The sequence below is a fragment of the Balaenoptera physalus genome (assembly GCF_965194825.1).
Source record: "Balaenoptera physalus genome assembly, chromosome: 13".
Lineage (NCBI taxonomy): Eukaryota > Metazoa > Chordata > Mammalia > Artiodactyla > Balaenopteridae > Balaenoptera > Balaenoptera physalus.
Window position 1 is genome coordinate 52686696 of NC_138892.1, and position 19511 is coordinate 52706206.

Consider the following 19511-nt stretch of genomic DNA (forward strand, 5'->3'; position numbering starts at 1 on the left):
TTTGAAAACCACTGCCTCGAGTTCTAACGTTCTATAACTCTGTGTATGCATTGAGCAACCAGGTGGATTCTTAGCACTACATTAGATGTTACGGGGATACAGAGTAGTACAAGGCCCTTATCATTAAGGAACTTGCTAGATAAGATTAACATATTTGAAAAAATACCAAACAATATAAAATAATTTGTAATGAACATTAAGTCAGTTGCTGACAATCTGAAGTACTGAAGGAGTAGGGAAGAGGTATCATCAACGAGGGCTGAGATGACAGAGCCTGGGGGAAGGGGAGAACAGACAGAGTGGGATCCGGTAGACAGAAAGGATTTGCCCAGATGGGGTGTCAGAGGGAACCACAAGCCCTGTCATGGGGATGAGCAGGGCCCACAGAGGACTGGGTGGGGACAGAGCTATGGCCAGTGCAATAGGTCCTGGCTGTGAAGTAGTGGGGAGTGCCTCTGGATAGGTAAGAAATGGGGCAACCACAGAATACCTCCAATGCGACCAGTGTGAAGACAAATCCACCTTCCTCCCCCCGTGAACTTTTCCTCTTTTTCCTAAGCCAGAAACCTGGGGGCTGTCCTTGGCTCTCCCTGTCTTTCTCCCTCACCCCATGTCCACTTCCCACGGCCAAGTCCTGTCAACTTCATCTTCTAAGTACTGCCTCTGTTCCATTCTTCCTTCTACCCTTCACTGCCTCCCCACGGTGACCCCTTCAAGTCCACCCTTCACAGAGCTGCCCTTGTAGTCGACATCAGACACAATTGAGACCACTTCCCTCTTCTTCCTAAAACCTCTCAGGCCCACAGCTCTTCTTCTTCCCTTTCCAAAGGTTCCACAGAGGCCCAAGAACTCCAGCAAGCACAACCTCACAACCACTGACCTCCAGGATCAAGTCCACACTCCTTACCATGGGTTGCGGTCTCCCATGAGCCATCCCTGTATACCAAACTCCTGTAGCTTCCTTCCCACACCATAAAGGTTTTCATTGCCAATGCCTTGGCTCATGCTGTTCCCTCAGCCATGAACTGCCTCTCTGCTCTGCACCACTGCCTCAAACATACACACTCACACACCCCACACGTGCATGCACCCATGGACACACACACACACAGACACACACACACGCACACACACAGCCCGACCTACTCCTATCCATCTTGAAAGGTAAAACCAGATATTAATTCCCTCAAGAAAGCCTTCTGACAGAGAGAGATGCTCAATTAATATTTGGAGAAGTTAATACAGGGCCTAGAAAACTAGGCCGAAACATTTTATTTACTGCAGTTAATAACAAGGAAGCACAGAAGGTTTTATGAAGAACAATAAAATGACCAAAGCAGTAAGTGTGGACGAATGCTCTGGCAGCAAAGTGAGGACTGTATTAGGGCAGAGGGACCCTAGAAGGAGGGCCATCATCTCCGAGTGTGGTTTAATTCAGCAAACATTTACTGAGAAAGAGAAGGCAGAAAACTAGTTGCAGACTCTCAATAGACATTTGCTTAATGAATTAATACATTTACTGTGCAGCACCAGTAAAAGGCAAAGTGCTCTGTGTTATGAGCAAAGCACAGCCCCTGTCCTCAAGGAACTTACAATATCACTGAGGAAATAAGATACAGCCTCAAATCAAGGGAGAATGTAATGAAGCCTCACAAAAGAGGTACAAGGAAAATGTGGTGAGTCAAAGAAGGAGACGCTTTTAGTTGAGACTATCAGAACGTTTCACGAAGAAGATGGCATCTGAACTGGAACTTTCACAAGGAGGCAGGCCTGAAACACGTGAAGGGAGAAGAGAAAGACTGAACCGAGAGAGCAAAGGTGTAGAGCAGCCATATTCCCAGGCATTTCTGGGAACGTGGAAGACAGTGTGACTTGACTAGACGAGGTCAAGGGTCCAAAAGGGAGGAATAGGAACTATGGCTGAAAAGATGGTTTAATGCCAGACAGTCAAGAGCACCGGATGATAAGCTGAGAAATCCATGCTTTGTGTTGTAGGCAGTGAGTAGTCACTGTAGTTTCATGAGTGAGGGAGAAGGGATGAGATCTCACAGTCCCGCTTGGGGCACGTGAACCAGGCAATTCTGTAGGATGTAAAGGATCTCACATGTGGAAAATGCCAAGCTTGGACCTCACATCCACAACAATGTTCAATAAAAGGCACTTCCCTCTAAGAGACAGAATGAGCGATGAAGCAACAGCCCAGGATGTGTGAGAGGAGTTGAAAGCAGAACACAGAGGTCAGGGGCAGACAGAGCGCTCCACCTCTGAGACAGACAGGAAGGAAGAAAGACCAGATGACAATGGAAAGAAAACGTGAAATACAAAATATGAATGTTCAGGGAAGTTATACCAGGTGGTCAGTATTCTCAATGCATCGGGCAGCTGTCTGCTAAAAGTGAGGGATTCTGAGAAAGAGCTGGAGGTACCAGGATACAAGCAAAGGAATGGAACCTCTTCACTTGACAAGTCCTAAATCAGGGCCTGAGTCTTTGTTTTCTAACCTGTTGACTGCGCTCCACCACCCAAAAATGACCGCAGGCATGGAACCGAACGTGAAAGTTGACACCAAGAAAAACAAAAGGAGAGAGAAACCACAGAGAAAGAAGGAACTAAGGCCCACGGACGACCTTGGACAAGACCAACTGTTGGTCAGTGGGCAGGAGGAAGGAAGAACTAGGAAGAGAAGCAGTGGTCAGAAGCGGGAGGAGACTGCAGAAAAATCATGTTATAGAGCCTAATGGAAGAGAGCGTGTTCACAAATCTATCTCTTCTATACTCACTGCCAATTTTAATGATTTGGCGAATGTAATCTTGAGACACAGCAACACGCCAGAAAAATGACAAAACCCTTCACGTCTTCCATTTTGAAATTTATGATTCGTATGTAATAACGTGAGTTGCAAATGTGGGCAAAACAAATAAACCAAAATGCTGATTAGAATAATCTCCTTTTTTATCCTCAATAATCCCTTCCCAGAAATAATTATTTCTCCCCACAAGTCTCCCTTTACGGCTAAGAATCAGATTCAGAACAAATACCTGGTGATCTGGGGGTGAGGGAGGAGGTCTGGTGGTTTTTTGGTTTGTTTTTGTATTGCACGTTATGATTTTTAAGCAACACAGTTGGAACGAAAGCCGTAACAAATATCCATTTCTTCCTTCCTCTTGTGACACAGTTAGATTCTTAACAAATTATATATAGACTCTTGGTCATTTGAAAAACTACATCTGAGGGTTGGGCAAATACATTTCCCAAGACCGCTGCTCTGGCACTGCTTGTTCCCACGGTACCAGGGTCCCCCGAGCCAAGGGGGGTGGCACTGCCCACTCACCTGCATGAGTTCATGGCTCTCCAGAAGATCATTCTCCAGCATCTCCTGGGTAAGGCGCCCCATGGTGCTATAGAATTCATCTGCTGTTTCACAACATTCTATCTGCCTAGATAAAGGACAGAAAAAGGAACTGTTTAGGATACCCACGCTATCAGGTACATGCGGCAGGCACAACAAGACATGTTTTCTCTTGCCATCAAATCGACCGAGTTAGCAACCAACAAAAATCAAAATCCTATGATACACTCACAGTACAGCCTGTTTTAGGCAGAGAAAAGATTTTAAAAATTCGAAGGGCAATGTAAAGGTACTTATTCTAGGATGAGTTCCCATCTTTGCTATGCTGCTCCCCTGACTCACAGCCCCACCTGTGGCATCTTTATTGTTTCCACGTGACACATTCTACACATCAGAATACCCATCACTGATCAGAAATTATAACCAGGAAATTGGGTGCCCAAGTACAATTATTCCCTAGAGGGAATCTGTTTCTCTGGATCTTCAATCTGCAGTGGCATCGACAGACTGAAACCAAACCACAGTAGAAGTGAAGGATGAAATATACAAAAACTTTATCTGCATATTTCATCAGTCCACAGGATATTTTCACAGGTAGTCTTTTCAGCCCTTCTCAGGACACTGCTGCTAGTGGGAAATTACACCCTGTTTCCTGTGTTTGGTTCGACATGTAAACAAAGAATCTGTCACCTCCCATCCTGTGAGACAGGTGAGACTTTAATCCTTCTTCTAGAGGGGGAAAGAATAACCCAAAGCAAAGAGACCTGTGTATTTGTTTTATCTATTATGACATTCTCTGTATAGCAGGATAACTCTATTTGCCCACCAATCATAAGACATGCTCTTTGGCATACACTAAGGTTAGGGGATTCCCATAGAGCCATCCAAAAACAATATGATGATGGGAAAATTCCATGCTCTGGAGTGCTGTTCAAATCCCACTGCCACAATCATGTAAATAAATAAATGAAATAAACGGCTGATGTGTCAATGAAAAATACCGAGTAGCATGTGGGCATAAATAAAGTGGTTAAGTTTATCCTGCGAGCGGCAGGAAGAGTGAGGAAGAGAAATAATGCCTAAGATGAGTTTTGAAAAATATTCTGCAGGTTGACAAGGTGGAAAAAGCATCCCAAAGATGTGGATACAGGAGACAGAAGGCACTACCGGGGGGGCGAAATGCATGTAGGTCCCCACCACCAGCATGGGAGCAGCTGCACAGCTGGAGGCGCCATGGAGAGCTGAGGGCAGAGAGGTGCAGAGAGCAGATCGCAAAGGCCTCCCCTGCCTGCTGGGCCCCCTCAGGACAAGAGTCACTGAAAGGCCTTTAATATGGAGTGTGGGAACAGACATGCCCTTGGCAAGGTTGCCCGGGAGGTGGCATGGCGAGTTCGGGGTACGATGGGGAGGCCAGGGAGGACGGTGCCAGGCATGAGGTAACGAGGGAGGGAACCAAGGCAGTCAGGTCAGAGAAGAAAGGACATGTGAAGGAGATGCCAGTGGGGCTAAGGAGATGGTCTACAGCTTACATGTTCCAAAAGTACCGCTGGTATGAGCAAAGGAGGAAATTTCACGTTGCAGAAGCAGGGTGATGGGAAGGGTCCCATGGATAACCACACACAAGGCACATATGTTACTCAGGTACACATAAGCTGGAGATCACCTGCATACTGTTTACGATTTTTCCAATGGAAAGTTTGTGGACAAGATTACAGGCCCTGGAATCTGACTGATTACAGTCAGAAAGATCCAGGATTAAGTCCCAGCTCCGCTACTCATTAGCTGTGGGACACTGAACTAGTTAATTAGCCTTCCTGGGGTAGTTTTCTCACTTGAAAAGACAGAGAGAATAATCCTACCTACTTCACAGGGCTCTGGGGAGAATCAAATGAGATGATGTGTTTAAACTTCCTAACACAATGACGGCACTGCAGGTACTTGATGTTGTATACATGTTGGTTGCCCTTCCTTTCGTTTAACAAGCTGCACGCTCAAAACATGTATACTTATAATAAGCAAAGACTATGAAACATTTAAAATTCTACCAGTCTGATTCATAGATCCCTGAACTTCATAAACAGGAGCCATTTGTAAGCAATAGATTCACATTATTAAAAGCACAGATTATAGAGCCAAGGTACCTAGGTTCAAAATCAGGCCTTTCCACTTACTAACTGGGTGATTTGGCGCAATTTACTTAACTTCTCTGTGCCTCAGTGCCCACATCTATAAAATGGGGATGATAACAGTACCTACCTCATAGGATGATGGTGAGGACTAAATGAGTTAATTTTACATCTAGAGCGCTTAGAACCATGCCTTAGAACCATGGAATTGCAAGCATTCCATGAATATTGGATTTTAAGTGTAGCTATTATTATTTCAACAGTGTGCCATCCTTGGGATGACCATATGAATAAATTCTGATCCTACAGATAATGGATAGATGGGAATAAAATGAGAACCACCTCTTTTCCTCCTGCCCCATCATTAAGAACTAACAAAAAGGGGACCCTAACTGACTCAGCATACAGTAAAGTGCTTCAGCATTTTAATCCCATAAGCTAATTACTCAGTAACTATCATACCAGTTAGAGTGTGATAGTGTTTGATAGAGAAATTATCAAAGCTCAAAGAGTTTACGAGGTGTAGAGTGGGTTGGAAATATGTGACTGCAGAAAGAGGTAGACATTGGAAGAAAGTAATCAGATAAGTAAATAGCACAACAAACCCCTCACAGATGAATTTATTTGCCTAGCTGAAAAGCTATGTACAATAAAACAAAGGCAAAGGAGATAGCTATATGATATTTTAAAATACTTCCACACAACAATGATTTTTTTTAATCCCTGAATTGATAGTGGATCTTTCTTACAAAAAGTAAAAAATACTGCAAGTCTCCCAGGAAACAACTTGTCATAGATAAAAAGGCTGCTGAAAAAGTTTTTGATCCGTGTCGTCTATGGGTACCCGCTCAAGTCATTTACAGCTCTAGGAAAGAAACATTAAAAACTTCGCTGCATCTTCAAGTGGCACATATATACAATGGAATATTACTCAGCCATAAAAAGAAATGAAATTGAGTTATTTGTAATGAGGTGGATGGACCTAGAGTCTGTCATACAGAGTGAAGTAAGTCAGAAAGAGAAAAACAAATACCGTATGCTAACGCATATATATGGAATTTAAAAAAAAATGGTACTGATGAACCTAGTGGCAGGGCAGGAATAAAGACGTAGACATAGAGAATGGACTTGAGGACACGGGGAGGGGGAAGGGTAAACTGGGACGAAGTGAGAGAGTGGCATGGACATATATACACTACCGAATGTAAAACAGCTAGTGGGAAGCAGCAGCATAGCACAGGGAGATCAGCTCGGTGCTTTGTGACCACAAAGAGGGGTGGGATAGGGAGGGTGGGAGGGAGGCTCAAGAGGGAGGGGTTATGGAGGGTGGGAGGGAGGCTCAAGAGGGAGGGGATATGGGGACATATGTATGCACATGGCTGATTCACTTTGTTGTACAACAGAAACTAACACAGCACTGTGAAGCAATTATACTCCAATAAAAATGTTTTTAAAAAATCCTCTGCATCTTCAGTTAACTGCAACAACTTCATCCTGATGTCTCTTCCATTACCCAAAAGGCAGAATTTTAATGTAATAGTCATAATATATTAGAGATCGGTGAAAATACCCTAGTTTTTTCAGCTCTGCTACTAGACAAGAATGTAAGTAAAATCTGTTTAGTAGTAATAGATTTCAACACAGAATTAACTCTTGATGAAATGAAATAAGTTCTACCGTTGACTAGGTACCAAGCACCATGCTAGATACCCTTATACATATTATCTCATTTAATTTTATCACAGCTCACAAAATAAATTATAAAGATTCAAACATAAGCCAAATTGCAGTCTTAACCAACAAACCTACCCAGTCCTCTCCAGATCTGCCTGTTCCTCTTCCACCTAAGTCCCTTTCCCTCTCCCCAACCAGTGTCAGAAAAGATGCTGACAGCTCGGACCAGGCAGGACACCAGCACTGAGGAGGAGGAGACCTACAGGCCTGAAACAGCTTGCCTCCTTCAGTAAAATGGATTCTCTCTGCCCCCCACATTCACAGAAGAGCCAGCTGAGAGTTCAGAAGGCAGAAGCAATTGCACCCAGTTCACAACTTTCTCTCCTCCTCAAACCTAAATATCAATCCTTTACTTGTTAGAGCACAAAAATGGTGTAAGGCCCTCAACACCACAGAAAAGAACAGCAGCGGGAAATCACTTACTCTCCCAGTTTTGCCCAGATAGCCAGCGACACCCTTAGGATGATTTCCGAACCTTCAAAGAAGACTGAATCCCAAATCTTTAAAACCGTATGGTTAGGGAGGCACGTAGCGAAGAGAGTCAGAAACCACTGCATCGTGAAGACGTTCGTAAGTGGGGGCTCATATCCACCTGAAATAAAACAAACACTCTACATCTCTCCAGAATCGACAACTTGTAAGATGTAAAAATACCCTCTTTCAGTCTCCCATGTCCACCCAAATATGTTATTTCCTGACTGATTTCTTTATATCTCTAAATTCTGGTTCCTTCCTCCTTTTGTCCTTCCTTTTTTTTTTTTTTTTGGAAGAACATAGGTGTGTTTAATAAAAATCTCAATAATACGAACTTCACAGATTCTTCGTGATATTTCAGAAATCTTAACCTAAAATTTAATTTGGCTCTACCCATTGTGGGGTGCTGAAAATTAAGGAGGATGTTTTCCTTACTGAAAACAGGATAAAAAGGAAGGATTTTAACCTCTCAAAAGTAAAAGCTGATTTTCAAAACCTCCTAAAGCCTACCTTTATTCAAATGCTGCCGATAAAAATAAAATTGCTCATTAGCAGTTACTTGTCTACTTCTTGATTTATACATAGTTCTCAGACCACAATGGAATTAAACCAGAAACCAATAACAGAAATAAAGCTGGAAAATCCCAAAATACTCGGAGATCAAGCAAAGTGAAATTTTACAATATTTTTAACTAAACTATACCCAGTTTTAAAGACCTGGGATCCAGCTCACTTTGAAGTTTCTGGATTCACTAAAAAAAAGAGTCCCCTCCGATCTCCTGTGATCACATAAGCATGTATTTTAGTGAAATATAGAAATTTAGATATTTGGACTAATCTTCCCTCCAAATTACAGTCAGAAGGTGCATTTACCCAAGTACAAGCAAAACAAGATCTGTTCTCCTGCACTCATTTTCTTGCTTCTTACCTATGAACAAAGGAATATCTTTGTTCAGAGACTAGAATCTGAGGTCACCACTTAAGCAAGTACAGGGCATTTGGGGGAAACATGGAGCCCAGTAAAAGTGTGTCTGACTCCAGGAGAGAAAAGTTTGGTCTCTCTGGAAGCTTTATGAAATCCCCATCAGTTCACAAGTATACTGCACAGCCAAATTAAGTAAGATTGTTCAAACGACTTAGAAGAAAATGCTTAGAGATGCTCGGGTGTCACTAAAATTTCCAGTGTATTTTAATCATAGATAGGGTCCTCAAAATCCTTTCGTATTTTCCCAGATTTAAATGCATGGATCAGGAACTGGCAACCACTTAAAGGAAACATAGCAAACTTCTGACTATTCTATTTCTGGTATCCTGAGCACAGCCGGAGAAGTGCAAGCAGTGGGTATAATGACAGCTACGAGCTCAGGTACTTGGGAAACTGGACGAAGCCGGCTAGATGGAGGAGACTCAGAGCTGCTTGCAGAGCTGTCTCCATCACCGCCCCACTCAGCCCAGTCCATTCCTGCAGGGCTCAGGTTCTAAACAGAGGTCCAGAAGAGCCCTTCTCCAGCAAGAACAGGCCCATTCATCTCAAGTAAATCTAAATACCCTTCGCATGAATGAATAAAAGGAGCTCAGTCCAAAGGACTGCTTTCACCTCCTACAACTTTATGAAAATACATATTCCACTCTCCATAACATCAATGGTTGAGGCAAAACCACAGTCTGTGCTAAGTTGTACCTGTAGCTCAGTTTTAAAGAACTCCTATAAGTTTTGGTGCCAACTTAAAGCAGTTTAACTAGATGGCAAGACACGGATACCCTTCTTTACCTAGAGTACAATATATACTTGGTGATCTGGTACTGGTGAAGTATTAGGTTCTTGACTGAGTTCCTAACCATAACCAGTTAGAGGTTCAACATTTGGCCCTCTGTTTTTTGTTCATGGTTTTGTTTTTAGTTTTGTTTTTGTTCTCTAGAAATCTATTTCATTGCATTAAACTCTCACCAACAGAAATATCTGAAAATACATATTTCCATTCAAGGTTTAGGCTCTTACGTACAGTGGAACCAGAGAAGTAAACTTTTTTCAAAGGTAAAATAGCATTGAATCAATCACTACCTCCACTTTCCTTGTTTGCAGTTTTCTGAAGAGTATCCAGGTGCTGAGATAATTCAGGGAGCTTCAGTCTCAAGAGGTCTCGGAAGACGGCCATATCCACAGACAGTGCCCGGAGATTGTTGACAAAATAGCTTTCAGGAAGTACCTTGTCAATAAGGTAAATCATAATCTGAAGAAAAAGATAAAGAATAAGATCGTTGGACTTCCCTGGTGGCGCAGTGGTTAAGAATCCGCCTGCCAATGCAGGGGACACGGTTCAAGCCCTGGTCCAGGAAGATCCAACATGCCGCAGAACAACTAAGCCCTTGCGCCACAGCTACTGAGCCTGTGCTCTAGAGCCCGTGAGCCACAACTACTGAGCCCACATGCCACAACTACTGAAGCCCACGCGCCTAGAGCCCGTGCTCTGCAACAAGAGAAGCCTCCGCAATGAGAAGCCCGCGCACCCCAATGAAGAGTAGCTCCCACTCGCCTCAACCAGAGAAAAACCCACGCACAGAAACAAAGACCCAACACAGCCAAAAATAAATAAATTTATTAAAAAAAAAAAAAAAAAAGAATAAGATCGCTTCATATAGGCCACGGGGCAACGAAGCCTGTGCACCACAAAACCTGAGCCTGTGCTCTAGAGCCCGCAAGCCACAACTACTAAAGCCCACGTGCCACAACTACTAAAGCCTGCGCGCCTAGAGCCTGTGCTCCGCAACGAGAAGCCATCGCAATGAGAAGCCCGTGCACCACAACGAAGAGTAGCCCCTGCTAGCCACAACTAGAGAAGGCCCGCATGCAGCAATGAAGACCCAACGCAGCCAAAATAAATAAATAAATAAATAAACAAACAAAATAAATCTATTAAAAAAAAAAAGATTGCTTCATAAAAACCGGTATACTAATATATCCTAAACAGAACATATTCAAACAGATAAAATGCAGTTAGCCAAAGCACACTATCCTTTACATATGTCAGAACCAAATGTTCTGGATTTTCAAGGCTCCTCTTCCCCTGGGTAAGAAGCGGGTGGCATAATTGCCTAAGTACCTCAGACCCCACATCTGCCAATGTCTAAAATTTCTAGCTGGGCCGCTAGACCTGAGTTCATCCTGTAAGTAGCTGTGATGATAAATACAACCCTCAGCCTCCCTCTGAGAAGCCACGGAGCACGTGCTTTCTCAGCAGCCAGCAGGAATCTCAATGTCGGCTCCCTGATATCAGCACAGTTTTACAACCTTAACCTGAAAACCAAGAGCTGGCCTGTCATGAAACATCCCAAATGCAGCTGGTCTCAAGATTCACTGACCATCAACCTGGGTTATTCGGACAACTGATGTCGGCTTTTTGTCCACTTCCTCTCCTGGGAGAGTGCAACAAGGTTTTGTTTGAGCAAATGGTACTTTTAAATAGGGATTTCTTTCATGAGATTGTCTCATGCTCTTCAAATTACTATTTTCATTCTGACTTTTCTATCTGATTTTTCTGCATCTTGTCTAAGATGTCAAGAACCACCAGAATGACCCAGCAAAACACACGTGAGTTCTATATGTCAGCTTGCATGCTCTGTTTATGCCCTCCTCCTTAGAAGACCTGCTCTTTCCCTAGAGCACAGAAAAAGCAAAATTAAGAGCAAAATCATAGGACTTCCCTGGTGGTGCAGTGGTTAAGAATCCGCCTGCCAATGCAGGGCACACGGGTTCAAGCCCTGGTCTGGTAAGATCCCACATGACACGGAGCAACTAAGCACGTGTGCCACAACTACTGAGCCTGTGCTCTAGAGCCCACGAGCCACAACTACTGAGCCCGTGTGCCACAACTGCTGAAGCCCGCCACCTAGAGCCCGTGCTCCACCACAAGAGAAGCTACTGCAATGAGAAGCCTGCGCACCACAACAAGGAGTAGCCCCTGCTCGCCGCAACTAGAGAAAGCCCACACGCAGCAACGAAGACCCAACACAGCCAAAAATAAATTAATTAATTTTAAAAATAAAAGAACAAAATCTAGTGGGTCCTATACGTTGGTGGAGAAGTAGCTGTCTCATATTTTGATTTTCAGCATATCACAAAACACTATTTTCCAAAAAAAATAATTTTCTCCCAGACCTGCCAAGGGCCCATTTTCCCCTCATCCTTGGCTTGTAACTTCTACTTTTAGGGTCATAGTTGTTTTGTTTTGGTTTTTATAAATTTATTTATTTTATTTTATTTATTTATTTTTGGCTGTGTTGGGTCTTCGCTGCTGCACGCGGGCTTTCTCTAGTTGCAGCGAGTAAGGGCTACTGTTCATTGAGATGCGCAGGCTTCTCATTGCGGTGGCTTCTCTTGTTGTGGAGCACGGGCTCTAGGTGCACGGGCTTCAGTAGCTGTGGCACATGGGCTCAGTAGTTGTGGCTCACGGGCTCTGGAGCGCAGGCTCAGTAGTTGTGGTGCACAGGCTTAGTTGCTCTGTGGCATGTGGGGTCCTCCCAGACCAGGGCTCAAACCCATGTCCCCTGCATTGGCAGGCGGATTCTTAACCACTGTGCCACCAGGGAAGCCCTAGGGTCATAGTTTTGACTAAGCCAGTAAGACTGGGGACATACTCTCAAGAAGGCCCCCCGCGGCCTTTACTATAGGAGTGAACAGGCCCAGGGAACCGCCTTAGCCTCCTGACACAGGGTCAGAATTTACCAGGTAAATGCAGCATCACCCTGGAAATAGGAGCTTAGCAGTAAAAGCAGTACGTTCAGCCTGTGTGGAGGGAGGAAGTCCTGGAGGGCCCAGGCCAGCGAAGGGGAGAGCAGATTGTCAGCAGAGCAGAGGACACTGTCAGGGACCTCGCACTCTACAGGTAAGGAGAAGATTTATGGGATCTGAAGGCAAAATTTAAAGGTAACAGTCTATTACTGCACTTTTCATCTAGAATAAGCTATATAATACCAAGAAAGATTTTTAAATGAATTTATAAGTTTTTATGAAGCGATTACAATCCCTCAAAATTACATGAAAACAAGAAAAAGAATTCCGATTATCACAGTAATTCTTGTGACACAATGAAATTCTCTGTCCAAACGCATCTCAAAATCTGACATAAGACATAAGAGCCAGCTATGTACTGTGTCAGCTATGTTACTTCACCTACTACTGTATTCCAAAGACCAAACATTAGATCTTTAAAAAAAAATAGGATACATAATGGCAATAGAACAGACAGTCTCTTCAACAAATGGTGCTGGAACAACCCTACTCTCTCCACAAAAAGTAACTCAAAAGGGATCATAGACCTATGATCTAAAACGCAATACCATAAAACTCCTAGGAGATAACAGAGTCTAGATGACCTTGAGTAGGGAAATGACTTTTTAGATACAATACCAAAGGCACAATCCATGAAAGAAATACTTGGTAGCCTAGACTTCATTAAAATTTAAACCTTCTGCTCTGTAAAAGACACTGTCAAGAGGATTAGAAGAAAAGCCACAGACTGGGAGAAAATACCTGAAAAGACAGATCTGAAAAAAGGACTGTCACCCAAAATACACAACAATTCTTAAAACTCAACAATAAGAAAACAAACAACCTGATTTAAAAATGGACCAAAGACCTTAACAGACATCCAAAGAAGATATACAGATGGTAAATAAGCTATGAAAAGATGTTCCACATCATAGTCATCAGAGAAATTCAAATTAAAACAACAGTGAGATACCACTACACACTTATTACAATGGCCAAAATCTGGAATGCTGACAATACCAAATGCTGGCAAGGATGTGGAGCAACAAGAACTCTCAGACTTTGCTGGTAGGAATGCAAAATGGTAGAGTCACTTTGGAAGACAGTTTGATGAGTTTTTTTTTACAAAACTAAACATACTCCTACCATACAATCCAGCAATTGCACTCCTTGGTATTTACTCAAAGGAGGTGAAAATTTATGTCCACACAAAAACCTACATGTGGATTTTTATAGCAGCTTTATTCATAATTGCCAAAACTTGGAAGCAACCAAGATGTCCTCCAGTAGGTCCAGACAATGGAATATTATTCATTACTAAAAAGAATTCAGCTATCAAGCCATGAAGAGACATGGAGAGACCATAAATGCATATTGCTAAATGAAAGAAGCCAATCTGAAGAGGCAACATACTGTATGATTCCAACGATAAGATATTCTGGAAAAGGCAAAACTATGGAAGTAGTAAAAAGATTAGTGGGGGGGGTCGGGAGTGAAGAAAACAGAGCATTTTTACGGCAGTGAAAATACCCTTATGACATTCTAATGATGACTACGTGTCATTATACATTTGTCCAAACCCATAGCATGTACAACACGAAGGGTGAACCCTAATGTAAGCTGTGGACTTTAGGTGATTATTGAAGTGTCAATGTAGGTTCATTGATTTTAACAAATGTACCCCTCTAGTGAGTGATACTGATAATGGAGGAGGCTGTTGTGTTTGGGGGGGCAGGGGGGGCGCCATGGGGTATATGGAAAATCTCTGTACTTTCCTCTCAATTTTGCTATGAATCTAAAACTGCTCTTAAAAATGAAGTATTAAAAAAATAATGGGGAAGCTTCAAATTTTTAACAAATAGTTAAAAACAAAACAGTTGGGCTTCCCTGGTGTCGCAGTGGTTAAGAATCCACCTGCCAATGCAGGGAACATGGGTTCGAGCCCTGATCCGGGAAGATCCCACATGCCGCGGAGCAACGAAGCCCGTGTGCCACAACTACTGAGCCTGCGCTCTAGAGCTCGCGAGCCACAACTACTGAACCCCACGTGCCTAGAGCCCGTGCTCCGCAACAAGAGAAGCCACTGCAATGAGAAGCCCGCGCACTGCAACGAAGAGCAGCCCCCGCTCGCCACAACTAGAGAAAGCCTGCGTGCAGCAACAAAGACCCACCGCAGACAAAAATTAATTAATTAATTAATTAATTTTAAAAAAAAAGTTACTAAGAAAAAACAGTAAACGCCAAAAAAGCAGGGAAAATGGTTTACCTACTCTGATAAACTATTAATTTCCCAAATAATTACAACTTGCAGAGGCCAAAAGAGCTGCTGGAAAAACACTGACATCCAATATTTTCCTTAGCATCGGAAGTGTCTTCATAAACCCAACCTTCCTCTGCATATTAATGTCTAACCACAAGATTCCTAAATGATGATGATGTCATTTCATTCCACAGAGTTCATTTTCTTAGAGGCAGAAATATAAATATTCAGTTTCTCAGCTTTGAATAATCCATCTTTTTATGTGAATTTTTGGTTTCTCAAATATCACTGAGATTTTGTGATTGGATTGGCATTTATATCCCCTTCCCCAAACCTCTTCACCTCACTCTCTAACCCGAATTGTTTATTTCAACATTTCAACTGGACAGTTCTCATTCCACAGTCATGCAAATTATACCAGAAAAAAAAAAAACTGACTAAAGCTGATAGGCTGAATAAACAAAATTGCTTCTTAATAAAAAATGTTTTAAACTCACGTATTTGATTTGTCACTGCCTCCTCCCCTTCACCCCTGCCTATTTGATGAACAAGTACCTTCAAAGCTGTTTCCTTAAATACATGAATGGAAAAATCGAGAGGGTGAATACAGATTTAGATCATGTCATGCTGGATTTATAATTAATTCCACCACGATGTATATAAAACCAGGAGGAAAATGTGTTTATTTTTCCATATGACATTAAGTGAGTGATTGAGAATATCACTAAGTTATTTGCCGCAATTAAACACAGAATTGGGAGGAGGGGGCGATCTTGAATACAAAGACTAAGTATTCATCCCATCCATCACACAACACTGCAATCAAAAACAGCTTCAGGGTTCAAATATGAATAAGCAACCCCATACTACACCAAGCAAATAAGGCAGTGGCCATCCTCTACATCTGAAATGCTTCATTTCTCATAAAGACTATTTGTGGTGACTCACTGAGTCATATTCAGACCTATAAGTTTAACTTGCTAGCGAACCATCTCAAAGTGTTTCTAGAATTTTTTTACTAAAAAAGGCCCTAGACATCAAAGATTAAAAGATAAGAAACATAATTCACTTTCATAACCTTTCTCCACGCAAACACCTTCCATCACAGACATTCACTCTCAGCCTACCTCATTCATACCTTGCCCCAGATGTGAAAGCAACCTATTAACAAGATCCAAACAGAATTAAGCATAACAAATAAGGCAGTTTACAGCGTGACCTCTCAGGATCTACACCTCATGGTCGTCACACCCTTGTATATGCCCTTCCCCTTGAATATGAGCTGGACCTAGTGACTGGCTTCTAATAAATAAAACATATACTAACAGCCATAAAAGGGGAAATCAACAGTAACACAATCATAGTAGGGGACTTTAACACCCCACTTTCACCAATGGACAGATCATCCAAAATGAAAATAAATAAGGAAACACAAGCTTCAAATGATACATTAAACAAGATGGACTTAACTGATATTTATAGGACATTCCATCCAAAAACAACAGAATACCCTTTCTTCTCAAGTGCTCATGGAACATTCTCCAGGATAGATCATATCTTGGGTCACAAATCAAGCCTTGGTAAATTTAAGAAAACTGAAATCGTATCAAGCATTTTTTCTGACCGCAACACTATGAGACTAGACATCAATTACAGGAAAAAATCTGTAAAAAATACAAACACATGGAGGCTAAACAATACACTACTTAATAACCAAGAGATCACTGAAGAAATCAAAGAGGAAATCAAAAACACCTAGAAACAAATGACAATGAAAACACAACGATCCAAAACCTACGGGATGCAGCAAAAGCAGTTCTAAGAGGGAAGTTTATAGCAATACAATCCTACCTTAAGAAACAAGAAACATCTCAAATAAACAACCTAACCTTACACCTAAAGCAATTAGAGAAAGAAGAACAAAAAAATCTCAAAGTTAGCAGAAGGAAAGAAATCATAAAGATCAGATCAGAAATAAATGAAAAAGAAATGAAGGAAACGATAGCAAACATCAATAAAACTAAAGGCTGGTTCTTTGAGAAGATAAACAAAATTGATAAACCATTAGCCAGACTCATCAAGAAAAAAAGGGAGAAGACTCAAATCAATACAGTTAGAAATGAAAAAGGAGAGGTAACAACTGACACTGCAGAAATACAAAGGATCATGAGAGATTACTACAAGCAACTAGTGGAGAAAAGGGAACCCTCTTGCACTGTTGGTGGGAATGTAAATTGATACAGCCACTATGGAGAACAGTGTGGAGGTTCCTTAAAAAACTAAAAATAGAACTACCATATGACCCAGCAATCCCATTACTGGGCATATACCCTGAGAAAACCATAATTCAAAAAGAGTCATGTACCACAATGTTCACTGCAGCTCTATTTACAATAGCCAGGACTTGGAAGCAACCTAAGTGTCCATCATCGGATGAATGGATAAAGAAGATGTGGCACATACATACAATGGAATATTACTCAGCCATAAAAAGAAACGAAATTGAGTTATTTGTAGTGAGGTGGATGGACCTAGACTCTGTCATACAGAGTGAAGTAAGTCAGAAAGAGAAAAACAAATACCGTATGCTAACACATATATATGGAACCTAAAAAAAAAAACAACAACAAAATAAAATGGTCATGAAGAACCTAGGGGCAAGACTGGAATAAAGACGCAGGCCTACTAGAGAATGGACTTGAGGACATGGGGAGGGGGAAGGGTATGCTGGGACAAAGTGAGAGGGTGGTAGTGTATATATGGACATATATACACTACCAAATGTAAAATAGATCGCTAGTGGGAAGCAGTCGCATAGCACAGGGAGATCAGCTCAGTGCTTTGTGACCAGCTAGAAGGGTGGGATAGGGAGGGTGGGAAGGAGGGAAGAGATATGGGGCTATATGTATATGTATAACTGATTCACTTTGTTATAAAGCAGAAACTAACACACCATTGTAAAGCAATTATACTCCTATAAAAATGTTAAAAAAAAAACCCAACACAGCCAAAATAAATAAATAAATAGTTATAAATAAATAAATAAATAAAACGTGGGTGGGAGGGAGACACAAGAGGGAGGAGATATGGGGATATATGTATATGTATAGCCGATTCACTTTGTTATAAAGCAGAAACTAACACACCATTGTAAAGCAATTACACTCCAATAAAGATGTTAAAAAAAATCACAAAAATGATGGAATGTCACCTCTGATATTAGGCTACAGATCTGTAATGTAATCTCTTCTGACTTGCTCATTCTCTTTTACTCTTTTGTTCACTCTCAGGGATGCCAGCCACCACGTTGTACAATGGAGAGGCCCACATAGCAAAGAACAACAGCCAGCAGAAAAACTGAGGCTCTCAGTCCAACAATCTATGATGAATGAAATCCTACCAACAACCACATGAATGAACTTGAAAGTGCATGCTCTCCCTACTCAATCAAGCCTTCAGATGAGACTAAAGCCCCAGCTGACAGTTTGAATGCCACAATGATGTGACTCTGAGCCAGCTAAGCTGCACCCAGATTCCTGACTCAAAGAAACTGTGAGGTAATACACGTTGGCTGTTTGAAGCAACTAATTTGTTATGCATCACTGGATAATCAATACAGTTAGTATTTAGCTTGCTTTAAATATGATGTCTCTAAAAAGAAACGAAATTGAGTTATTTGTAGTGAGGTGGATGGACCTAGACTCTGTCATACAGAGTGAAGTAAGTCAGAAAGAGAAAAACAAATACCATATGCTAACACATATACATGGAATTAAAAAAAAAATGGTTCTGAAGAACCTAGGGGCAGGAAAGGAATAAAGACACAGACGTAGAGAATGGACTTGAGGACACGGGGAGGGGGAAGGGTGAGCTGGGACAAAGTGAAAGAGTGGCATGGACATATATACACTACCAAATGTAAAACAGATAGCTAGTGGGAAGCAGCTGCATAGCACAGGGAGATCAGCTCAGTGCTCTGTGACCACCTAGAGGGGTGGGATAGGGAGGGTGGGAGGGAGATGCAAGAGGGAGGAGATATGGGGATATATGTATATGTATAGCTGATTCACTTTGTTATACAGCAGAAACTAACACACCACTGTAAAGCAATTATACTCCAATAAAGATGTTAAAAGAATAAAATAAAATAAAATTTAAAAAAATATGATGTCTCATAAGTGAGACTAAAAACATAATCATTCTCCTCAAATTTGGCAGCTACGTAAGTCTGTCATGTGACTAGGCTTTAACCTGGGAGAAATGGTATCATGGATAATAAGAAAGGTGTAGTCAGTACCCTGGAAGGAGGTGGAGCGCCAGGGAAGAGAAATTATAGCTCCAGTATTTCCCTCTCTGAAGAATTTTAGTTGCCTTCTTCAGAGCCTGATACTCACTTTCAGAGCATCGCCTTCATTGCCTTCCACCACTTCCAGAATTAGTGCAGCCAGGATGTTAAAGCCTTGGCAATACCCGACATTCTTGTTCCATCGGGCGTAGGCCAGCAGAACCCGCTTCAACACAACCCTGTCCTGCTCAGCCTCCTGGCCACAGTAAGAACTGCAGCCTGTGCGGTGAAGATCCTAAAATGAGAGGGAAACAACATTTTTTAAAATACTTCCTTAAGCTCTCTAAAAAAAAAAAACTTTAGTTTTTTCTCTGCCTCAGCATTAAGTAGAGTCAGAGTTATCAACATGGATTTTAGTTTTCAAAAATGTATATGCAACTTAAACACATGGACCAAAACTTCTTTTTTTTTTTTTTTTTTAGTTTTCTAATATGCTGAGGCATTTTCAAGAGGA

At 41.8% G+C, this 19511-nt stretch overlaps 1 protein-coding gene across 4 annotated transcripts in view; it reads right to left on the reverse strand.

The window, feature by feature from the left end:
* Window positions 1-19511, reverse strand: part of TBC1D30 (TBC1 domain family member 30) — a 94575-nt gene that overhangs the window by 18832 nt on the left and 56232 nt on the right. For all 4 annotated transcript variants that reach the window (XM_082422741.1, XM_082422740.1, XM_082422743.1 and 1 more), the window contains 4 exons: window positions 19107-19292; window positions 9747-9915; window positions 7634-7802; window positions 3333-3438 (listed from right to left, as the gene is read on the reverse strand). In XM_082422741.1, the coding sequence (XP_082278867.1) occupies window positions 3333-3438; window positions 7634-7802; window positions 9747-9915; window positions 19107-19292 (630 nt within the window). The remainder of the gene's footprint in view (window positions 1-3332; window positions 3439-7633; window positions 7803-9746; window positions 9916-19106; window positions 19293-19511) is intronic.